This window comes from Perognathus longimembris, chromosome 4, assembly GCF_023159225.1.
Source record: "Perognathus longimembris pacificus isolate PPM17 chromosome 4, ASM2315922v1, whole genome shotgun sequence".
NCBI lineage: Eukaryota > Metazoa > Chordata > Mammalia > Rodentia > Heteromyidae > Perognathus > Perognathus longimembris.
Genome location: NC_063164.1, coordinates 26,182,939 through 26,206,922, shown reverse-complemented (window position 1 = coordinate 26,206,922; position 23,984 = coordinate 26,182,939). Strand labels below are relative to the sequence as shown.

The 23,984-nt window shown below is 39.2% G+C and overlaps 1 protein-coding gene across 3 annotated transcripts in view; it reads left to right on the top strand.

The window, feature by feature from the left end:
- Pard3b (par-3 family cell polarity regulator beta) overlaps positions 1-23,984 on the top strand; it is a 993,253-nt gene that overhangs the window by 379,362 nt on the left and 589,907 nt on the right. For all 3 annotated transcript variants that reach the window (XM_048344902.1, XM_048344903.1, XM_048344901.1), the window contains exon 3: positions 7,159-7,330. In XM_048344902.1, the coding sequence (XP_048200859.1) occupies positions 7,159-7,330 (172 nt within the window). The remainder of the gene's footprint in view (positions 1-7,158; positions 7,331-23,984) is intronic.

Below are 23,984 nucleotides of genomic sequence, written 5' to 3'. Positions count from 1 at the left end.
TATCCAATTGTTATTTAGTTACATGCATACATTTAAATGAAAATTTTCAGTGTTTCAATCCCATCTCAAAGGTGATAATGTGTTTTCCACTACTTGTGAAATTGTCGTAATTTCACAGTCTTACTTAGGTTTAATTGTGTTTATTAAGATTTGAGACAAATGATTCCAATTTTATATTGTAGGACACAGAGTGTTTTTTCTTCATCTTTTAATTTTCCTTAGTAGTTGTTGGTAACATGAAATATGTAGAAAACAGTAAAATATAATACATTGTTAAACTCAACAATTTAACCCAAATAATCCAATATAGCAAATATATTTTCTCTATATGAGTTCATTAGTTTACTTGGGATGTAATTAAAGTATAGCAATACATTGCTCAGTATAATTACTAATAAAATGATTTTATAAATACCATTTATTACATTCTGGGAGTATTTGAGTGATTTTTTTGTTCTCTGTACAGGCTGAGAATAATAATACTAGATTATAAAAACTCAAGCTATAAAAGTGACAGAGAACACCACAGGTTGACAACAGAATAAGCCACACCATGAATACTGAAGAATTCTGCAACAATGTATTTATTGGTATTTATTGTTAAAATATTTGCTTTTTAGAGTAGAAGTTGAAGACATTGCAATAGTGCTTCATGTAATGGTGGGCACAAAAGAGAAAGCACAAACCAGGTACTGCTAGGTGGAAGAGAAGTATGGCAAGTTGAAGGTTTGTGTGTCCTCCTGTGTTGAAGTAAGAAAAAAAGAACAAAAATTACCTATTTGATGTGTTTGATCTTAGTGCTTTCTGTGTTCCTCTGTCAGAGCTGTGATGAAGAGATTAAAGAGAAACAACAAAGTAGAATCAGAATAGTTATAAACAAGGCAAGTGGGGCTGTCTAGAAGGCAGAAAATGGTCTCTTTGGGAGGAAAGGGAATTAAACATAACCTTCTATTGTGTTCCAGGCCAACCACTGGGCCATGTTAGGGATAGTATGAAAGAAATTAACAGTCTTTTCCCCACTATCTCACTCTACCACACACACACACACACACACACACACACACACACACACACACACACACACACCTTACTGGTTAGCTTATGATCACTAGATGTTGATCAATATAGTTTTTTTAAATTCAAGTATCAAAAATGAGCCTTTGCATTTGAAGAGATCACATTGGTGTGAGCTGTACACGTGGTTGTTTTGACCATATCTAATTAATATTCAGTGTCATAAATGTTACAAGTTATGAAATGTTAATTTATTTCCTTTTGATTTTTGAGTTTGTCATTGTTGTTGTTGGTTTTTCTATTCTTGTAGTAAAAGATGGAAATATTCTCTCAAAGAAGGTTTATACATACCATCTTTTCCTCTTGGAGAATGTTGATTTCAGATGTTTCTTTCAGCTCTCCATGGGGAAGGACTGCTGTAACAGATGTAGGGATCCCTCATTGCTATCATGTATAAGTACCTCTCGACTCATCATTTCACTTCACAAAGTATTTCCAGATCTTGGAATCAAGACCATTACTCAACATTGGCAACTTAAATCCAGTTATAGAGCATAATTCACAAATACGTACTAACATGTATTTATTTTGTGTGTTTCCCAGTCCTCTGTTTAAAAGGTAGGATTATTCCTTAGCAAGACACTACAGCAGTATTCTGTAAGGATTGTGGTTCAAAGTCAGCTCAGCAGGAAAGTGTGTGAGACTCCTATCTCCAATAAACCAACAAAAGCTAGAAATGGAGGTGTGGTTCAAGTAGTAGAGCACCCCCCTTGAGCAAAACTACAAAGGGATACAGAGCAGGGAGGAGGGGGCAGGAGGGAGGAAGGAAAGAAAGAATGAAAGAGAAATGAACTCAGCATTGACTTCTCCGAGGGGTAAAGAACCATAGACGCTGCATTATGAATGAGGGCACAGAATATCTAATTTTGTTGACTTTTGTGGAATCGAGCTGGTACTTTATTTCTGATATGATGACCTGCCACTTCAGGTTGTTCCTCCCTTTGCTCAGGAGATGCATTCACATTTGTTCTTAAACTTCTTTGGGGGATGCATGAAGAGTCTTCCCACTAGATGAATCAAAGAGGTATCTTGAAACAAAGGGAGACAAAGGAGTGCCTGGGAAAAAACTGCTAATGTCACCCACTTCTCCATCCAACCTCAGCCCTGCTTTAGCATGCTCACTCCTTTAGAGAACAAGTAAGTTGGCTTGCCTCTCTGAAAAGGAGCCCGATAAGCAGAGAAACCATATATTCCACATTGCATTGTAGTAGCATGAGGACATAGAAGCAGCTTTCACAGTTTCTCTCCCATAATTTCAAAATGAAAAAATAAAAATAGTTTTGAGAATGACATGCCATAGTAAGGGTAAATATTAGCTATTTAAACAGATTCACTTTAAAACTTTCCCCAAGTCAAGAAAAACTATATACCCCTTGTTGCTATAATAGTAATATCTCTTTTGCCTCCTTATTTTACTCATGTTTATTTCGCAAACACATTATGCCACATTCAGTATTCTGGTCCATGGAAAAAAAATCATTCACAACATAGACAGAAGTCACTGTTCTCTCAAAGCTTATATTCTAGTGCAGTGTGGTCCCAGGCAAGAAAGAGCACAGAGAAGGATAAATTCAATGAGTGAAAATAAAGTGAGGGAGCTGGGGTATTAGTAGGAATGCTTGAATTCAGTGTAGACATGGAAAGCCTGGCATTTGAGTGAAGGTGTGGAGGAGAGGAAGAAGTCACACAGGTTGCTAAAAACTATTACAGAGAGAGCAAAGCAGGAAAGGCACCAATATGAGCACAATTACCATAGTATAGTTCTGAGAGGAAGGGAAAACATACTTTGATCCTGAATGGAGTAACGTACCAAAAGACATTGCCCTCAGAGGTCATGGCAAGAACTTGGCTTTCTAATTGTTAGAGGAAGGTATTCCAGCAGTCTGATTAGAGGAGACAAATGAACTTGCACTTTGCCAAAGACCATTCTGCTTCCCGTGTTGAGTATTTCCTTTACTAAAGGGAAGAGGCTTGAGGAGAAGTGTGGGTACCAGGCAGGAGCTGCTGTAGCAACACCCTAGAAGGAGTGGGGAGCTGAGTTCAAAGTGAGGACAGCGGATGTGGGGATAATTGGTCCAGGTTGGAGCAGAGAGAAAAAAAAGACAGAGAAAGCTGAGGGGGGGAGGAAAGAGAAATAGAAAAAAGAGAAATAGAGAAGAGAGAGAAAGAGAAAGTAAGAAAAAAGGGAGAAAAAATACAAGAAACATTTTGGCCTGAGAAATTTGGAAAGAAAATGAATTTCACATAATTGGGAGACAAGGGACTAAGGAAGGAAATTTGAAAGACCCATTTTTCAGTTTTTCCCAGCTTATGGAATTAACCACACGAGTCTGAAATTCATGAAGGAGGCCTGGATTGCAGATTTCGATTTGGAATTTATCATCTTATACTTATAGATAGGCATGAAAAAGATGAGATCACTAATCAAATTCAGACATATGTTCTTTATCAAGTTTAGAGACAAAATATGGGCAACAAAGAAGAATAAGCTAAAGGAAACTTTGCAGAGGTCCCATAAAGTTAAAAAGATGAAATGAGAGAGTGGTTTCCTGGAAGGCTCATGAGGAAAGGACTTGGAGGGTGACTAACAATAAGCTGTGTTCTAAAATTATAAAATACAGTTTGTTAGCTTCAGGAATCCGGAGGTTGCTTGGATTTGAATGAGAGCAGATTCAAGAAGTATAAGGCTGAGGCTTCTATGAAGAATGGGAAAAGAGAGATTGGAAACTTCTTTGAAGTTTCCCTCAGAGGGACAGCAAGAGCTAGGGTGGTACCTGTAAGGTTATGTGGGTCCTGGGGTACTTTTTGGTTTTGTTTGAAAGAAAAATTAATAGAATTTTTATGCCCTGACCTTCTTGTGTGTACCTGGAGACTAGATGCCTAAACATTCTCAGATGTGTTTGAGGACAAAAGCGTTGATTGGCAGTAAGTCCAGGAGGATGCTTTTGGCTTGTGGGCTCCTTGGGAAACCAGGGTGGCCTTGGGTGATGTGAAGCATTGACATCAGAGGAGGAGTCAAAGGTCATGACAGAGCAGCAGTGGAGGGGCACTTCCATGTCCAAGGTGTTTTGTGTGCTCTGTGACAAATCTCCCATAGGCCATAGATTTTTTTTTTTAATCTAAGTGAAAGTTTAACATAAAAGTTCTTATATAGAATTCTTACACTCATCTCCAAATCATCTGTATGGGAATGGAGTTGTAGTCAAGGACAAAAGACGATTTCCAGGATCAGGGTGCTTGGGAATGTAGCAGACCTCATACTGAGGGACCAGAATGGTTGTTTATGATAATAACTATCTTTGTCACATTGTCGCCAGGGAAGAATACCAGCCAGTCATGTAGGTGTCTGATGAATGGCATAATCTAGTTAACAAGGAACTGCACTGTATGATTTAAATTAATTATAAGTTTTGGAGCAAGGGTGAGTCTGTGGATATTGTGATGCAGACCAGATGGCAAGAGTCTATCTTGTCAGCCCATGACTTGCTGGGGGACTGCAGATTTAGGAGCTGAGCTGCTTCTTCCCGGGAGGAGAGACTTCATTTCATCCACTCATCCAGGCTCAGCTGTGATCATTCTTGTCAACCATGGGACTGGAAGACAGGCTGAGCAATTAATTAATCAAAGAGATTATGAGATTTGGGGAGCATCCAGGGCCCACTGTTATCATCGGCAAGAAGATTCCGGTATTGTTGTATCTCCAAGAAGTGGAATTTCCACGTGTGTGTGTGTGTGTGTGTGTGTGTGTGTGTGTGTGTGTGTGTGTTAGACTTTCATGCCCAAACCAAAATTATTGTGTGATTAGTTTCTCTTTGTAGAATTATCTTCTTGGAAAACTGGTACAGTGTGATCTGAAACCCTGGGATGAAAATCAAAAGACTCCATGTTGCCAGGAGAAAGCATTTAGTTTATGACTTTGGTAAACACACTTTCCCAAATGACTGTGTTCCCCATTTGATAATTATGATATTAGTATTATGTGTTTCTATAAGCTTGTATGCTTATACTTTATAGAGAACTATGAAGTACTTTATTAAGAAAATATAGGCAATAACTTAATTTACCAATTTGAGCTTTTGTATGATATATCTGATTGATATTCTGTCATTTCATCTTTTTCTCAATATTTGAAGCACATGGATGAGATTTAAGGGTGTAGGAAGGGAGGAAAATAAGGGATTCATGTTTAACCAAACTGTTTATAGTACCAGTCCAATATGGCACTGCCTATTTTTGTATTAAGATGAACATTATGACTATATGTTAGATTTCTTCAATCTGCAAAATTGAAATCATAATTGTGAAATAAAAATGGTGATAAAAACCATTTTCACCACCTTTCAAAAATTGATCATTTTCTTTCCAGAGTGTAGGGTATTCAACTCTTCATTTTGGCCAGATGACTAGAAAGACATAGTTCTACTGATTATTTTTATGCTAGAATAATCTTCCATTATTAATCTATTTTAGTCCTATCTGAAATCAGTTTATCAGTGTTCATAATTAAAGACAGAGAAATGCATGAGCTTGATTTAAGAATTAAAAATAATGCCTGGTGAGTAAGCATTTCTTTTCTGTGGTGAGAGGATTGCTGGATTTTCCAATTAAAGAAGTTTCCATACTGGAAATGAGTAGTCAATTATGAAAATTATTTTTGAATAGCCAATTTACTTGTCCCTAATTGTGTTCATTTCTTCTGAAAGAGTGAAGTTGGAATTTATGATGTTTTGATTGGTTATCCCGGTACTTGTGTTATTAATACTATTGCCATGAGTCTCCCATGTGAATGGGGCTTTGAGTGCCTTTCCTGAATAAATGTTTGAAGCATAAGTAGGTTTGTTTTATTTAATGAATGGAACATATTTAAAGATTTATGAGCAGTTTTTGAAGTTACACATACCGCACTTTAATGGACTGAAAGTTGCATCCATGAGCAGCACCCATGCTCAGACCTGGACTCTCCTGCATCATCTGATGTGTAACCTTTGTTGTGCTCCAAGTCAGTGCTGTCCACAGGCCCAAGGTGCAGATTCATGGAAGCCGCCTTCCTGTTACAGGGGAGTGGCTGCCAATAAGTAGAATTTTCAAATATTTCTCTCATTTAAGAAATGGAAAACTGGGAAATGGCATTGGTGTTTCTCTTAACAGTCAGTATTTCCACATTATGAAATAAAATGGGGATGCAGACAGGAAACAATGAGGTTCAAAGGGCTGATGGGACTCTGAAATGGATCAATGTGGGGTTGACCTGAGAAGGAAAACGATGCAATGAGCACGAGCAACATGTGTGGCATTTTCATACACATGATTAACACAAATGTTTAATTGATTTTTTGTACATGTATGTGGATTTAGATTGTGTCTAGAAAGATAGCTGTAATTAGGGATTTTGTAGTATGTCTTAACTCTTTCTTTTATCTTTTTGGCAGTGCTAGAGTTTGAACTCTCAAGCCTGCTAGATACATGCTCTCCTATTTGAACCACATTGCTCCAGGCCTTTATGCTTAGTTATTATTTTAATATGGCTACACATTTTTTGCCTGGGCCTACCTAGGTACACACCGGTCATGTTCTATGACACCTGACATATTCATTGAGATGAGGTTAAATTTGTCCAGGCTAACTTCAAACCGCCAGTCCTTCTGGGATAGCTGGGATTATAGGTCTGTGTCACACAGGACCCTGTTAACTATTTGGGACTGGAATGCCTATTTATGCTATGTAAATATGTAAACATTCAACTTTCATTTTGGGGAATAATCTTGAAATCTTTTTAGGCATTATTTGGAAAAAGTCAAAGGGTAGGAGCAGACAATTCATTCCTTTAAGAGAGTGGGCTAAAATCGCATCTATATTTCAGGAATAGACAAAATAAGGAACAAACCAGCTCATTGTGTTCTAGCCATGGCACTTATAGACATAATATTATTGAGGAATTAAGAGTTGTGGTACAGCACTATTAAAGTTGTAAGTTTGAAGTGGCCATTTTCTCTAAAACCAAATAAAGATCACATCCAGCTAGATGTGGGACCCTGTGATATGCGTGTCCTACAAAGTAATTAGTGTTGTTGGACTTGTTTGCAGCTGATTGCTGTGTTTGACGAACAAGAACCACTCCACAAGATTGAGAGCCCCAGTGGAAACCCCGCCGATCGACAGAGCCCAGATGCTTTTGAGACAGAAGTGGCTGCCCAACTGGCTGCATTTAAACCAATTGGTGGAGAAATTGAAGTAACCCCTTCTGCTCTGAAATTAGGTACGTGCATTTTCTGTGATACGCTTTTCACTTAGCTGAAAATATGTCATGTTGTTGACCATATAACTTCTTTATGTCTTTGATGCTGCCGAGATTTCTTTTTAAATCTTTCTTGTCTCTGAATTATGTTTAATATAGCTCTTTGCAACAGCTGAGGCTCAGGTAAATAGATGCCATTTTATTTCTTGAACTGAAGGTGAATCTGGATTGCAAGCCCTTGAAATAACAGGGGGAGAGCGGGGTAGACTGAAATAATGAGGTTCCTCTCTCTAGCCTATAAGGACCACTTTGAGAAAGATCTAAAAAAAACAAAGTCATTTGGAAAAAGCTAAGGGTTAAAATGGAACCAAGACTAGAAATAAAGGTTACTTTTTTTCTTCGCCATTGTCTTTTTCTTTCAATGTCTATTGTAGGCTTTGGAGAAAATATTTTGAGGTTAGCTTTGGAATCCTTTCCTGTTGCTTCATTCAAACAAGAATTCAGCTGGAGACTTGGCTCACAATTTTTTTTCATTATATTATTTTGAGGATGTTTGTAGAAATAGAAAATAACCATTGGTTTTTAAAGTTTCAGTCAATTTACAATTCAAGAAGAAACATAATTTTATGGTGACCTCTTAGAGATGCGATTACTTTCACCAGCATGCAGTTTCTGGAAAGCCCACTAATGTTTTGGTATAAATAACAATTTTTATCCCTGTTGAACATGCACAGGACAGTCTGCAATGACTTGATGCTCCTATTAGAGGTCAATTATGGTTTGATTCTCAAAGTAAAAGGACAGAGGCATTTCTAACTTTGCACAGGAAAAGTAGGTTCCCTAAAATCATAAAATGGCCCATGGTATTAGATCTCCCACTTGAAATAAAATGTATGATGCTAAGTGAATCTTACATGGGGACACACTTTGTATATGCTTTCCTTCTTTTGTAATTATATTTGATCTTGATTTGTTTTTTTGCAAAGCATCTGTAGTGTCCCTATTATCCATCCACATGGGAATAGATGACCTCTGGTCTTCATGACTTTCCCTCGTCTTGCCTGGCCAATGGGGACAATGGGGGGCTTGTTGGCAGCTGGGCTTCCTCTGGAGCCAGGCTTGTGGCTTCAGCAACATTACATCTCCATTGCTCATTTGCATAATGGATGCCTTTTTATCCATTATGCAAATGGTATGAGAGGAAAATTAGGCAATAAGGGGAGATGAAGGAAGAAAATTGCTCTTGCTTGGTTTAATATTCTATTTATAAGCAAAGGCTTTTGTCTCCAAAAGGCCGAGCCTCAGAATATCTCCAGGCCTGGGAACCTGGATTTTGCTTTTTTTTCAGGAGTGCTCTTGTAGAAGAATGTTTGCTTCTCTTCTGCTTTTGTAGTTTCTTCTATTCAACTCTCTAGGCAGCATAGTAAATGCAAGAAGAAGTGTAAGCTGAGATTTCCTGTCTTTGGAAGTAAACTTTCTATTTCTTCAACACTGATTTTAGATAGACAGGATAGAAAATAATATTTATGAAATAGAAGTTAAATGCCAGGCACTGAACTGAAGACAGTAGACTGAGCAAAAGAAATCCTTTACTCATAATAACTCATTCCAGCCTCCTAATACTTAATTGGCCAGCTTTTTGGAAGGTTTTATAGTAACTTCTCCAGAATCACATAGCTGTTAGATAGCAGAACATTTGAACTTACCATCTCTAGTATCAGGAACTACTTTACTATGCCACTTCTGATATTGTCACTGAAACAGTAAGTTGATATAGCATTGATTGGGTTTAATTTGCGAATATCTACCACAACTCTGAGAAGGCCAAATTGCTTGGCTCACAAATACCATTCTTCTAAGTAACATCAACTAAATGATGAGGTTAACTAATGGGTGCTTCTGCATGATAAATATGGCCTTCCAGCCATTCTTCCCCAAAGCCTACCATTATCTAAAGTTTCTCTCCATTTCTCCACCCAGCTTCTATCCATCTTTCACTTATGTTTTTGTAGCTCTAGAGCAGACCAGCATTTCATCAGTAGGTAGACTAAGGCCTCTGCCTCCAATGACCTCTCTCTTCACAGTGTCTGCCTTGTGTAATCCCCACTGTTGCCAGAGACACTTTGCTAATTCACAAATATGATCATATATCTATCTTCTTTCCTTGAGCAACCTACAAAGGCTCCACATGCCCCCCCCCCCAACAACTATGCTGGAATTCATTAGCAAGCTGAGGCTCAGGTGACTTAGCTGAAGGAATTTGGCCAGGGGTGAGTGATAGGCCAAGTCACCCCCTCCACCCTTCCAGTCTAGCAGACTAAGTAGTTTAAATTTCACCAAATTAAGAAAACAAGAAAAATACAAACCCATTAGGTGTTTCAGAGAGAGTGGTGTAAGAAAGTAACATAGCCAGGTCTGGTCTCTCCCCATTCTGTCTTCCTATTATTGGCCTCAGAGTAAGATGTGGTCAGAGACTCGACACCTCAGGATAGAGTAGCACTGTGGTCTGTACATGTTCATGGCTCATCTGGGAGTGTGTCAGGTCTACTCTGAGGTCCTAGGAAGGGGACCATCTTAGGAGGAATAGCACTTGTGCTTCCACAGCTCTCATGAGCCAGTACCTGTAAAAGGCCAGCCGTGGAGCCCCTGGCCTTCATGGAGATTCCACATTCAGCTACTATAAGCCTTTAAAACTGGTTCTGCTTCTTCAGAGGCTAATTGAAGCAGAAGCAGGACTTAATTTTCACACATTTTCTCATTCTTAATGACAAACACAATGAAATGGGCAATTCAATTATTATCTGCTCACCTGATTTTCTTAAGGAGACACAACTTACAAAGATTAGGAACCAAGATTTTTTTTATGGTTAAGTCATCTTGTCACCAAAAATGTATCAATATTCATCTGGGCACTAGTGACTCACACCTGTAATCCTCACTGCTCAGGAGGCTGAGATCTGAGGATTGTGGTTTCAAGCCAACCTGGGCGGCAAAGTCTGTGAGACTCTTATCTACATAAAAAGCCAGAAGTGGCACTGTGGCTCAAGTAATAGAGAGCTATCCTTACAAAATGGCTGAGGGACAGACTGTACTGTGAGTACAAAATGGAGTGCTAATAAAAAACAAATCCATTTTACTAGTACCTGAAATAAAAATATTTGCAACAAAATCCTGTTGTGAACCAACAACTTTCCCTATGTAATAAAGCCTGACATTGCTCTTCTTTCCTTTATCTACCAAGATGAAATACATGCTGCATAAATGCAGATTCACAGGCTCGTCATGAGCTAGCTACTATTTTTCCATCTACCTTTGTTTCCAGTTCCTCTTCCATAGTCACCTTAACCTGCCACCATCGTAAGCTACTTGCCAGTTTCCAAATGTTTTACCATGCTTTAAATCCTTGTCCCTTTCAGAGTCCTGTTCCCTACCCTGGCTCATCCTCTTGCCTTGTTTTTTGTTTATTTGTTTGTGTTTTGTTTTTCTCCCTTTCCTCTGCTTGCCATGTTTTTGCCTGGTGAATTCATATATAGCACCTTTGTCCATGCTCAGACTCTTCTGTTTGCCTAAATCTTTTAAGACTGTACCAGAAGTATACAATAAATGCAATCCCAAATAATTTACAAATGAAAGCTTACAAAGGTAAGCCATAGAAATCCACTGTCAGCCTATAAAGGTACATAGATTCATGCTTTTAAGCCAGTGGACATATCTTTTTAATTTATAAGAGTTTTCAAATCAAGTGGCAATTTTATAATTTCAACATCATTCATCAAAATTGTTTCCCATCATTTATTTCTTAATGGATTTTCTAATGCAATGCTAAATGACTGAGTCCTGACTTAGTTCTAACTAGCAAATTATTCCAACAGCTTAAGATTCTGTGTTTCTGAAACTGGACAGAGCCTTATTTTCCATATGTGCTAGAAATTGCTAAGAATCTATTTAAATGAAGAGACACTGGAGGCCAAAACACTAGGCATAATAAGAATAGCTATTCACAGAACCGGTTCAACTTTCAAATCACCCAACTCAAGAATTTTTCAAATCCTCCCCTAACTTATTTTAACTAACTAATGACATTTCTTGATCACTTAAATTCTAGTTGCTATTTTAATCTATTCATGTTCTATCTGATCATATAGGACTTGTAATACTAGCAGAGAAGAAAGGGACACAAAAGCCAATTACATAGCAGATAAACAGAATCCCTGGGGTTCTTGGAAGTCCTATAAACAAACCCCTTCTCTGCTCAAAAGATTATATACCTCTCAGAAGAAATTTTGGAAATACTGAGTTAGAAAAAAACACAGTTCCATAGAGTTGTAGGATTAGCAATTATTTAGGATATTGACATTCTTTTATGAATGAAAACTTCAGGCAGTATGTGCTATGATATGGAAGAACTACTTGTTAAAGAACTAGAATTAAGGCTGGGTGCTGGTGGTTCATGCTCACAATCCTAGCTACTTAAGAGGCTGAGATCTGAGGATCAGCCTAGACAGGAAAGTGCATGGAACTCTTATCTCCAATTAACTTCTATGGTGTCAAAAGTGGAGCTATGACTAACGTGGTAGAGCACTTGCCTTAAGTGGAGAAGTTCAGGGACAGCAGCCAAGCTCTGAGTTCAAGCCCTAGTATCAGCACAAAAAAAGAAAGAAGAAAAACTTGCCTCTTTTGACTTCTGGTACTATGCTCTTTCATTTATAGGGCATTTTTGGATTAATTGTAGTATCGATTCCAATTATCTGTGTTATTTAAATATTATGTGTGGTAAAAGAAAATATACTTCATATCCTTTTGGAATTGAGATAGAGTGTAAATTAAGAGACATTATAAGTAGCTATACTTTTTTTTAAAAAAAAGGAATGAGTGAACTCAGACAAGAAAGTTAAGGTGGATGGAATTTCTTTTAAATGTTATATGTGTCAGAAATGAATGTATACATATATATATATGTTTATTTGGAGAAAAGTACTAAAATGGGATCTCTAGGAGATATTTTTTTCCTATGAGACAGGCATTTCTGTCATATGTAAATAAGACAAATGAGTGAACATCATTTCTTTGAAGTTTATGAATACTGCCTTTTTTTATGAGGCGAGCACTTTTACCACTAGGCCATATTCCCAGCCCAATACTGCCTTTTTTATAGTGGTATCTCACCTTCTTCTCCGTAGAAGGCATTATGGAGCCATAGCCTAATGTTGGTCAGTCCTTTTCTTGGGAAAACCAGTGACATAGAGATAGCACTAGACCTGACAGTATCTGAACTACCTGTGTGTCTTAGACAAGTCATTTTACCTGGCTATGAGAGCCACATTTTTCCAAACAAAAATACAGGCTCATCTGGGTTTCCACAGAAGTAACTATTCAGAAACAAGGATATCTGGATCCCTTCCTCTTGTGTCACACCACACCTTCATGGACCACAGTGGTCTTGTGAAGAACTGGTCTTGCTCCAAGAGGCTGTGATTATTCTAATGGGATCTCATTAAAACCAAGCTGAGTTTGAAACCAACTTTTCGTGATACTGTCAATTTCCTTTCCATGGCCTCAATTAATTGTTAGGGCTCTGTGTGTGTGTGTGTGTGTGTGTGTGTGTGTGTGTGTGTGTGTGTGTGTGTGTGTGTGTTATCTTTTGATAGTTTTTCTCTGCACTTTTTGATTGAAATTTTGTATGTAGGATTCAGGCTTGCTTGAGAAAATATTTCTTTAGGTATAATTATATTAGCAAGGCAATTTAAACAGTGTTTCAGGATAAAAGTACTTTAAATTTGGCTGTTGCCACTCTTGTGATCTATGTTACACAGATGTAAAGAAATCTGATTAAAGTTTGGAGTTGAAATGGTCCTAGCTTTATTCTCTGCTGTGTGTTAAACTTTGAAGATGAGCTACTTTCTGTTTGAAAGTGATTCTTGTTTTTGAGACTTGAAAGGTGCCTCAGATGCTTTATTGTTTCCATGTGTGTTTGTGCTTCTTCAAAACAGAGATGGAAATTATGACGATATGTTTGTTATAATATAATTATTTTTCAAAACACGGACTTCTCTTTTCTTTATTTTCAGTAGTTCTCAGAAAACATTGTGTAGCCATGGATTATTGTTGGAAATTGTTACCATTTTGTATGAGTCTGAATAATTCCATGTATAAAGGAAACATATGGGAACACTTTTCTCAATTCTTTAGGAAACCAAATCCCTTTATGACAGAAATCTTCAGGAAAGCATAAAGAAGGAGGAAGTTTATTCCTTTAATTAGGCTGTAGTGTGTAAGTAGCTGTCGTGCCGGTAATGTGAGTTTAAGTCTTGGCATCTGATCCTAGACAAACACGCTTCCACCACACACATAGCAGAACTGAAGCTCACGGTCGGGTGGTGCTTCTCACAAAGGCTTTGAATCTCCACTACAAAGCACCTAAGCATGTGCAGGTTTGTTGTTGCTATAAGTTTTCTGCTGTAGCCTGCAAGTCCAGAGTAGAAGTTACCAAAGAACTGAGGTCATTTGCTTGGATGAATCCATAAGTCATAATTTGGTCATTGAGTTTTGCCCTTATTTATTTCCTTTGGAGGCTGATTATTCAAAAGTTACAGCTAAAGAATAGCTATCCTTTCTTTTCTTTTTTCTTCCCTAGGAGCCTGTTTTTTTTTTCCCCCATGTAGGCCTGGATGAATGATGTTGTAATTAGCTATGGTAACCTTGCCAGACTCTCATCAATCAGTCATAGCTGCATAGTCAACAAAGTGTGTGCATGTTTTCTGGTATATTGGTGACTAAATCAGAACTAAGGGGGTGACAGCCTTCCTAAGTTGTTCTCCTCACAATTCTTCATTTGCTATTGTTATTTTTGTTTTAGTGTTTGTTTTCATTTTCAGAGTAGAAGAAAAGTTGCTTTCAGAGTGAAAAAACAACATCAGATTATTTGCCAAATATCTAAAATATTTTAATACTTTGGAAAGGAGCCAAACAGTCTATTTAATGGAACAAATAAAGTAATACTCAGAGACAAAAGATCTCCTTATGGAGATTAGACATAAGTTGCCACACCGAAGTAAGCTTTTTTTCTATCAAGTACAAATATAACTGATGTTTTCAGTAGGAAATTTTTAATATATCTGAAATTGCCTCTTCTTCTGGATGAATAGTGGATTTGTGCAGGCTTCTTGCCCAGTCAATGAATGTTTATACCATTTTTTCTTAAAAAGCAACTTTATTAACTTTTCTCTTCTTTTCTTCCCTTCCTTCCTTCCCTCCCTCCCTCCCTCCCTCCCTCCCTCCCTCCCTCCCTCCCTCCCTTCCTTCCTTCCTTCCTTCTTTCCTCACTCTCTTGCTCTCTTGCTCTCTTTGTTCTCTTTTTTTGCCAGTCCTGGGGCTTGGTAGTCAGGGCCTGAGCACTGTCCCTGGATTCTTTTTGCTCAAGGCTAGCACTCTGCCTCTTGAGCCATAGCACCAACAGGCTTTTTCAATTTATGTGGTGCTGAGGAATCAAACCCAGGGCTTCATGAATGCTAGGTAAGCACTCTAGCGCTAAGCCACATTTCCAGCCCTGTTTATACCATTTTATGAAGTATAACATGAAGTTTGTTTAACGTATTCTCATTCTTATAAATGTCTTTTAAATGAGCTATCACTTACTAAACTGCATAATGTTATACTTCAGAAAAATCAAAGTTACCACGATACTGATACATACTTCTTTGTTTCTTTTTTCTGTTTTATTTTCAACTATCCTTGTATTTTAGTCTAATTTTAATTTTTCTCTGCTTATGTGTTTTAGTTAGCCTTTTTTTCCTTCCAAATGCTCTATAACATATATAATGACTAAATCTATACTTAAATTCATACTAAGTTGCTTGTAATGCCAACAGAAATTACTAGAGGTAGTTTACATTTAACCAAAAATGTGAAAAAGTGCCAAAAAACTAAGCTTTCATTCTTGATCTCTCCCAGCTATATTTTCTAAGTTGATTATCTGATCTTGACAAAGCAGTTCGCCATCCCCCTCTGGCCTCTAACCAGTGCTGGACCCAAACTGAATGGAGCCTGCAGATCCTCCAATAAACAAGGGGAATAAAAGGTCACCTTTCCTACTGTTCACTTGATATTAGACCCCTGGGTTTTAAATCCTCTTTTACAGATTGCTTTTAATGGTTAGGCCAGGTAAGCCATATTTGCAGAGGCCTAGTCTCTAAGTAGTGAAAATATTCTCCATGATGCTGCTCTATTCTGCTTTGTGTCGTTCCTGGAACCACTGATAAAATCATTTGTGGTTTGTCATTTTTATAAAAGAAGGAAGGAGAAGACAAAAAGAAAACTCACAACAATGCACACTCAACGTTTTTAATTCCTCTCCTCTAACCTTTACACCCCACTCCAGTCTCCAAACTCACAACAATACACACTCAACATTTTTAATTCCTCTCCCCTAACCTTTACACCCTGCTCCAATCTCCCTTTCTGGGGGCCAGCTTTTGCTCTGCCCTTTCATTTCAGAGACGGTGAGGCATCTAGGGTGAACCAAGCCCAATTTTCTTCTGCTCTCCTAACATAGATGCTACCTTAACATGTCTATTACTAAGGGTTTTTAAATGACTAACTTATGCTAACCAAACATTTGGCAGTGGTATAACTCAGAGATTTTTAATATATAAACCATTGTGATTTTAAAATACTTTTTTAAAATTTTAATCAGCCCTAAGCAAATTATTTATAGTAACAACTGTATTTTTCTTCTGCAGTTTATATTTTAGCAATTTTGATAATTCTATATAGAGTAAAGCTGTTTTTGCATTGAGGATATAAATGAATGATGTAGCCTTTGGGATTATGTGTGTGTGTGTTTGTGTGTGTGTGTGTGTGTGTGTGTGTGTGTGTGTGTGTGTGTGTGTGTGCTCTCATACGTTATTCTCTCTCTCTTCTTTTCTGCCCAGATGGGCAAAGAAAAAAATGCACTAATTTAATTATTTACAGAAGATCCATCTTCAGGACAAGTCACTCAGGGTTAGACACGCTTTTATGACTGACTCAGGATTTTCTCATTTGCTTTATCTGATAAAGACCTGTGATGAAGTATGGCCCAATATATATGTATTTGGTTATTTCCTTGTTTTGTATCCTGTTTGATATTTTACTATGATCTTTATTTAGGCCTGTGAAAATAAGAAATACAAAAACAGCTTGATCTATTCACATTCACATCCAAAGTGATAAGGAAAGTGACAGCCTCAGCAATTATCATAAAAAAAGCTATCTCTATATTTATCCTTTTAAAAATGTTTACCAGTTTATAAAGCAGGACCTCCCAGACATCACAAGCAAACCCTGTCAGTGTACCTTTGAAACTATGCATCCATCACATGCTACACAGAAAATGGCACTCAATCTATGTGTTACCTTAATGAGATCATTTTGATAGCTACAAGAAAATACAAGTAACCTTCTATATTAGCAGAATAAATTCTGATTACACTTCTTTATAAATATGAGACTTTACATATAACGTCAGACTACACAGATTGAAGAAATTTTAGATTTTGAGATTTTTATCTGTGTGTAAAATTAAAAGAAAAGGAATTATGTAACACATTTTCTTTTGTTCATATGAAAGACTTGGCTATGGTGACTTAATGCATGTAAATAGAATATACTGTGATCAAGCAGTTTATTTAAAGGTCATAATACTTATATCTGGTATCTTAAGATATATTAATTGAAATATGTGATAACCTTAATGTTCATATTTCTTAAAACTATTAGGAAGAATGATATTTCTTCGCATTTTTTGTAGAAGTTCTTAAGAAAACATAAGTCATAGATAGCAGCAAGCTGAATGACCTTGTGTTATCTGGTGCATATAACAGTGATGATCAATTAAACTGTACTTGTATTTTTAAAACAAATAGACTTTCTACCCTAGAGATCTGAAAGCATGAGGCAAACTACTTGCTTTAGTCACAGTTCAAGAATAATGTCCTTTGACCTCTTGACTTTAGTTTGGTGTTACTGTTAATTGCCCTTATAGTAGGGGATTCAGCATCTGCACAGCTAACATCTGCTCTTTTTAGAAGATTGGTCTTAAGAATGTAGTTATGGAAATCAGCATATTGGATGTCAGAGCTACAGAAAATGGTGGCATGCCTGTCACTGACTTCAGTTAATCAATAATTATTTATTGATAGTCTAGTAGATGAAAAGCATTATTCTAGGCTACCAGAGGAATATAAAATAATGTAAGTCATGAACTCATTCCCAAACAACTTGCAAAGTTGTTGACTTAAAATAAATTACTAGGTGATTCTCTTGACATTGTTGAAATTCCATTTCTATAATTTAGTACAGTTGTTATAATACGGAGTATACAATTACAAAACTTTATAGTTGGCAAAGGTCCTAATTCATAAATTAATTCAGATACTCACAAATGCTTCCTATGTGCTCCATTATTCATGTGTTGTATCTTCCAACAGCTGGGTTATTTGTCTTTGTGTCTTCAGTTGATGATAAGGTAAATGGTAATAATACTTCCATGTTTTTAGTCTGTGTGATTGGGTGGTATCAATTTTATCACCAATTAAGAAGCAAGAGATAACTTAGATCTACTGTATCTTAGTTTTCTCTCCCAAGAATCCAATGGATTCGTGGCTAACTAGCTTTTCATCCATCCTTCTATCTATCCATTTTTACCTTGAATATATTACAGGTAAATGTGCTCTTTTAGTTCTAAGTAGTGAATCTGGAGAACAGTCTTCTACTCTAATGATTTTAGTAATGAAATGTTATTAAGAATTACTTGTGGGCTGGGGAGATAGCCTAGTGGCAAGAGTGCCTGCCCCGGATACACGAGGCCCTAGGTTCGATTCCCCAGCACCACATATACAGAAAAACGGCCAGAAGCGGCGCTGTGGCTCAAGTGGCGGAGTGCTAGCCTTGAGCGGGAAGAAGCCAGGGACAGTGCTCAGGCCCTGAGTCCAAGGCCCAGGACTGCCCCCCCCCCAAAAAAAAGAATTACTTGTGCCTAAACAGGAAGTAGATATTTAGGCCTCTTTCTTTGCTTCCTCCTCAAGGAGACCTTGTAAATTACTGACCACCCAAGGGTACTCTTTACTTCTCCAAAGTTGTATGTTAATTTGCCCTAAATTATTTGCAGGATAAAGAGAGGTTTCATGTCCATTTTAAATCCATTTGTTCTTTTAACTCTAAGCATCATTCTCCAAAGGTGTAAATTAGTGCAAATACTATTGTCCCATTCTTGTGGGGATAATTGAGGAGGAACAGTGCAAGATTTCCTTGAAAAAAATGGAGAATGAGTTTTGTATCTTTTATTTTCCTTTTGTTGTCCACTCATCACTGTCAAGAATGTACTCAAATGTGGGCTCTCCTAAAAGATTTTTCTTCACTGACTCCTTATCCTCTTTTAAAACTGTTTTTCTTTCATCATTTTTGGGTATTTGTCACTCACTTGTTATCATTTTTTGTCATTCAACAAAATGAAGGATTGCATGAGATTAGACAAAATTCTTCTCTATAATTTGTATCTCCTAAAAAATAGCATTTTTTTTTAGTACCCAAAGCATTTTATTTTATTTATTCATTAAAACCTTGACAAACAAGTAGAGAATTCAGATACAAATGATTACATATATATATGATATCAATTTATTGTTGAAATTAAGAACATAAACCCTGAAATAATAATGATCATATATGAATTTGCTATTTAGACACTGTGATCTCCAGGCAAATTACTTGGCCAAACTGCATCTATTGCTTCAGCTACAATGCATAAGTGATATTATTTAAAAATTACCCAATTGGGTACTGGGAAACAAATGCATTCATAGATGTATGTGTGTGTGTGTGTGTGTGTGTGTGTGTGTGTGTGTGTGTGTGTGTGTGTGTATGTCGGGATCTGACGGATCCCTTTCTCCCTGATCTCCCGGGGAAAATGCTTGAACCCCAAAATCTATGAAAGAGCACTCGGCCTTGCCTTCCGCTGGCAGAAGGCCAAGGCATACTCTTATGGAAATATGCTAAGTTGAGGAAAGGTTGCTGAAGCCTCCTCTCCCTCCATCCCCTCACATGTCAGAGCGGAGGCGGAAGAAGGCATCAGGGAGACACTGTGATGGTTGAATGAGTCTCAAAGGATTTAATTGGGAGGGGGGTTTATATAGTGGTAATGGCGAGAAAGGGAAGGACTTGGGCCATTGGCTAAGCCGGGCTGCCCATCAGGTGATGTCATGAAACTTCCTTTGTGGGCTGGACAACCCTATCATGGTGGCATGCACGTGTTCGCCCCCCAAGAGCGGGGGGCTTCTTTTCTGGTTGAGGCCGGAAGGTGGGAGGGGCTCCTTCCCACACTGTCCCAGGGCTGGGGGAAGGGCAGCGTCTCGCTCTTGGCGCCCTTCCCCCACCAAGGCCAAAACTGAGTCCCCAACATCTCCCCCTTTTTAGTTTTTTAAATGAGCAGGGGATGCTGTAAATACACGGCATATGTGGGCATAAGGCAAATGCTGACATAAGATCTGTGTGGCCCCTTCCACAAAAGGGGTGAGGGGTAGGTAAGGGGCCATCCATGTGATTTCGTCCAGATGCTGGAGTCCTTAGCTAGTCTCGTGCCAAGTGCAGACATTCCTCTTTTGGCGGTAAGGTAGAAGTAGGCTGAAACTCTGGCATTCCTGGTAGTTCATTTAGCTGATAACTTAGACATAAGTGATTAGTAAAACATTCTTTTATATATAAACATTGAAGTGAAGGCGCTAAACCTTTGTGCTTACTTTTCTCAAACATTTCTATCATAAAACATTGGGGTTGAGTGTCAATACCCTCAACTCCTATCTTCTTTCCAACGGGACTCCCCAAGTCTGGCAGCAGGGGGAGAGGAAAGGAAGAAACACTGTGCAAAATTTCTTTAGTTTTTGTGCAACGCTGTGGGCAATGTCGCCACTGCAAAACATTGTGCCATGAGGCACTCAAGAAAGAATCTAGAACGCAAACAAGGAAAGGAAGCTTTGTTGCCTCCTACCAGTCTCCTGCCGTATGCAGTCCTACTTTCCATATTTCCATGGAAGAGCAGAAGTCCAACATGGTCCTCCTTTTCCTGGAGAGAACAAGAAGAAAACATTTCTCCAGAGCGGGTGCTCTGGGTTTAATTTTCCAATCTGGAAAAACACATATACAGTACTCCATCCCACACTGATTCGGGATGATTTAAAATTTCTTGATAATTAACATAAGCATAACTATCCTTAATTAATCCTAGGGAATACCCCCCCCCTTTTGTTTTTTAAAATTATGACACCAGCGGGCACCAGGCAGGGAATATGGGTGGAGGTCTCTTCTTCTGAAGCTAGTTCCTGCTGTCAAGGGGGCGACATGTCATAATCAAGGGCCCCTCAACCTGGGACCGTCCAGTGTGGCTGGCAAAAGTTCCCATCATTACCATGAGAATGATCACTGGGGCCAGAGAGTGCTATGGTTTCCTCTGGCCCCTCCTGCATCTTGGGCATACCCAGAAGTTTCCACGGCTGGGGCCTCCAGGGTTCAGGTCTCTGTTAGGGTGACGGCTATGAACGGCAAATTCCCAGGTGGTGATCTCAGCAAGAGATTTTATTCTGTCAAAAGAGACTTTTGAAAAGGTCAGGCAAAGTATTGACACGTTTTTAGAGCTGGTTGGCATGAATGACGTCGAACACACCCTGGGCATAAGCCAGGAAAAGTTCCTTTTGGAGCATAAACCCAATTGTAAAGTGAACAGGTAAGGAGAAATGACTGAAAGAAGTGTTTAGTGATAGAAAACTGATTTGGCGTAGCCAGTCAGAGGCAAAAATAATAAATATATATACATATATACAACTGGCAGAAAAAGGAAAATGGACAGTTATTACCTCTCTCGAATTTCCGGCTCTGATCCATTTTGAAAGGGTGAGACAAGGCAGCAGCTCCCTTTAGGATAATATGACACGATTCTCCTCTCACTCTACTCCACCTTCCCATCTCCTGGACTGGCTAAGTCCCAGGACTTTTAGCGTTTGTTGCTGGAATTGCATTTTCCCATCCGTATTTGAACTCGGGGCCTGAGCACTGACCCTGAGCACTTTTGTTCGAGGCTAGTGCTCTACCACTTGAGTCACGGTGCCACTTTCAGCATTTTGCTGGTTCTCTGTTGAGCCAAGCACTCAATCTGGCTCTTTGCTGGTTAACTGGGAGGTAGGATTTTAGAGAGATTTTTCTTTTGCCCGGGCTGGCTTTGAACTGTATCCAAGTGGTCTTAGTCATACAAGCCCTTTTTTATCTCCAATTGAGCAACAAGGAAAAACAACAGAGATAATCCATTTGTAACTCATTGAGAACTGACCAAAAACTGCTTGTTAAGGTTTTGCTATAACACTTAGAGAACATGAGATTTATATGCCATCAACCTGAATCACGCCATTTAATCCCACTGGCAAGTGAAAGAGAACACAGATAAAAGCAGTGTGGAATCCTCAGTCCCAGCAGTGGCTGCATCCCTCATCCCAATTTGGCAAGTTCCATGCCATGTGATGGAGAAATCTGGGCAAGGCTGCAATGGCATCTCTGGATAGACTGTCACATCTTGCTTTGGGTTGCCTGCAAAATTTCTATATAGATTGGTTAGGGTGTTTAAAATTTCCCGGCATTCCTGGCTCTGGTAGGCTGACGCCCTTCTGGTTTAAGCAGGGTGAAAAGATTTTCTTAATCAAAAATTCCACCTGGATAGCTCTGTGGCCACTAACATAACTATGATGATTTAACCTGGAGTAACTGTTAGGAGAGGACTATTTATGAACCCAACTCTAATCTTGGGAGAAGATCGTTAGTAGTGAAACCAGGCAGTTTGGGAACAGACTGTGGTGGCTCTCTGTCACAGTCCATGCAGCTAATACACACACGCTGGACCTATATCCTATAAAGCAAATGTCAATTTTTGATCAGGAAAATTTAGGTTAATAGTCACATTTGTATGAGATGATTTCAATTTCTTGATCTTGAGAGTTTATGAGAACACAGGAGAGAAAAATGGGAAGGGAAAATCTTAATTTATGCCAAAGAATTGTCAGGACTAGATGCACACTTAACTTTTAACATACTGAATATAAAAATAACACACTGGTTTTACATCACTGTACTTATACCACATGTTGCATATTTGAACTTTATGGAGTTTCTCTTAGGCCCATTTGTTTGCATCTGAACTTTGGGCTGAAAACCTATTTTGTTCTGCTTTTAAATCTTACCAACGGCCCCCCCCCCCCCGCCACACACACACATAAAAACCCTGAGCGCTCTTAAAATTGCTTTTTTGATTGGCCATTTAAGTTTTCTGGAATTCCAGTGGCAAATGGTATTAATCTGCCCATAAAAGAATCACGTAGTTGAATAAAAATCAAAAAGGAAACCTCTCCTAGCCACCCAATTCCAAGACGAATCTGTGACTCCCAACATGACAATTTTTTAAATCACAGCAGACAAGCAAACTTTCCCACCCATTCAGAAAAACTCCTCCAGTTTTTTTGTATCTTTGAACTGGTAATTATAGGAGATCCAGTCAAATTACTTATTGCTGTATCAAAACTCTTTGTTTTCTTTTTAATATTCCGTTTTAGTTTATAATTTGAGACTTTCCTGGTTCAAACCCCGTCTGCAGCTGTAAGTCTGACACAGAGAGAAAGTGTGCAGGCAAGCACGCTAGCCCCTCCCAGCTGCAGCGCAATCGCTGGAGGCCTGTTAGTCTGAGTCCCCACCCAGCCCAGGGGAGTCTGGGGGAATGGGTGGGACTCCACCTTCAAGAGTTTTTGTAACCTTGAGGGAACCAAGATGGAGGACTCCATTGCCCACCACGTGCAGTGACCAGCTAGAGAAAACAGGATTTAACCAACAACAGGCAGAACTTAACTGAATCTCTGAGCTTAACAAACATCAACCCATTTTTTTTTTTTTTTTGCTTTAACTTCGTCGGCAGCCGCAAGCCTGCAAATGACAGGCGGACGCAGCAAGGGTCCTTTCACAGACCGCTCTGGGGCCCCGCCCAGCTGCTGTGAGACCGGCAGCTTGGCCCAAAAGCAGTTTTTCCCCCAAAAGCTCTGCCACCGCTTTGCCGCGGTTTCCCAAGCAGCGGAACCAAGCAGCGGTGGAACCGCGCTTCTGCCATGCTGTGCTCAGCTGCACTAGACGCCCGGCACTGCCCGAGGCCACACAGGCCCCAGCACACGCCATTGCTCACAAACCTGGGGCTGTGCAGAGCTCAGACTGCACTTTGCGCCCGGTCCGCGACCCATTCACAGATCAGGACCCAGAAACGCCAGGCAGGCGAGAGCCCACGCAGCCATCCCAGCATTCCCCTGCCATGTCTACGCAGGACACATGCCCCGCTCCCTCCCCTGCCTGGTGCCAAATCGCCTCTGCGGGTAACTCCCACGAGCCTATCCCATGCCTGCCTTCTCTCCATGCTTCTGCCCCATCTGGATGGGCACGACCCTCCTCTGAAAACCCACTTAGCGCAATCTGTAGAGTGGCTGAACCCCAAAATTCCCGGCCGTGGGTTCCCGCCCCACACGGGCCCCATAATGTCGGGATCTGACAGATCCCTTTCTCCCCGATCTCCCGGGGAAAATGTTTGAATCCCAAAATCTATGAAAGAGCACTGGGCCTTGCCTTC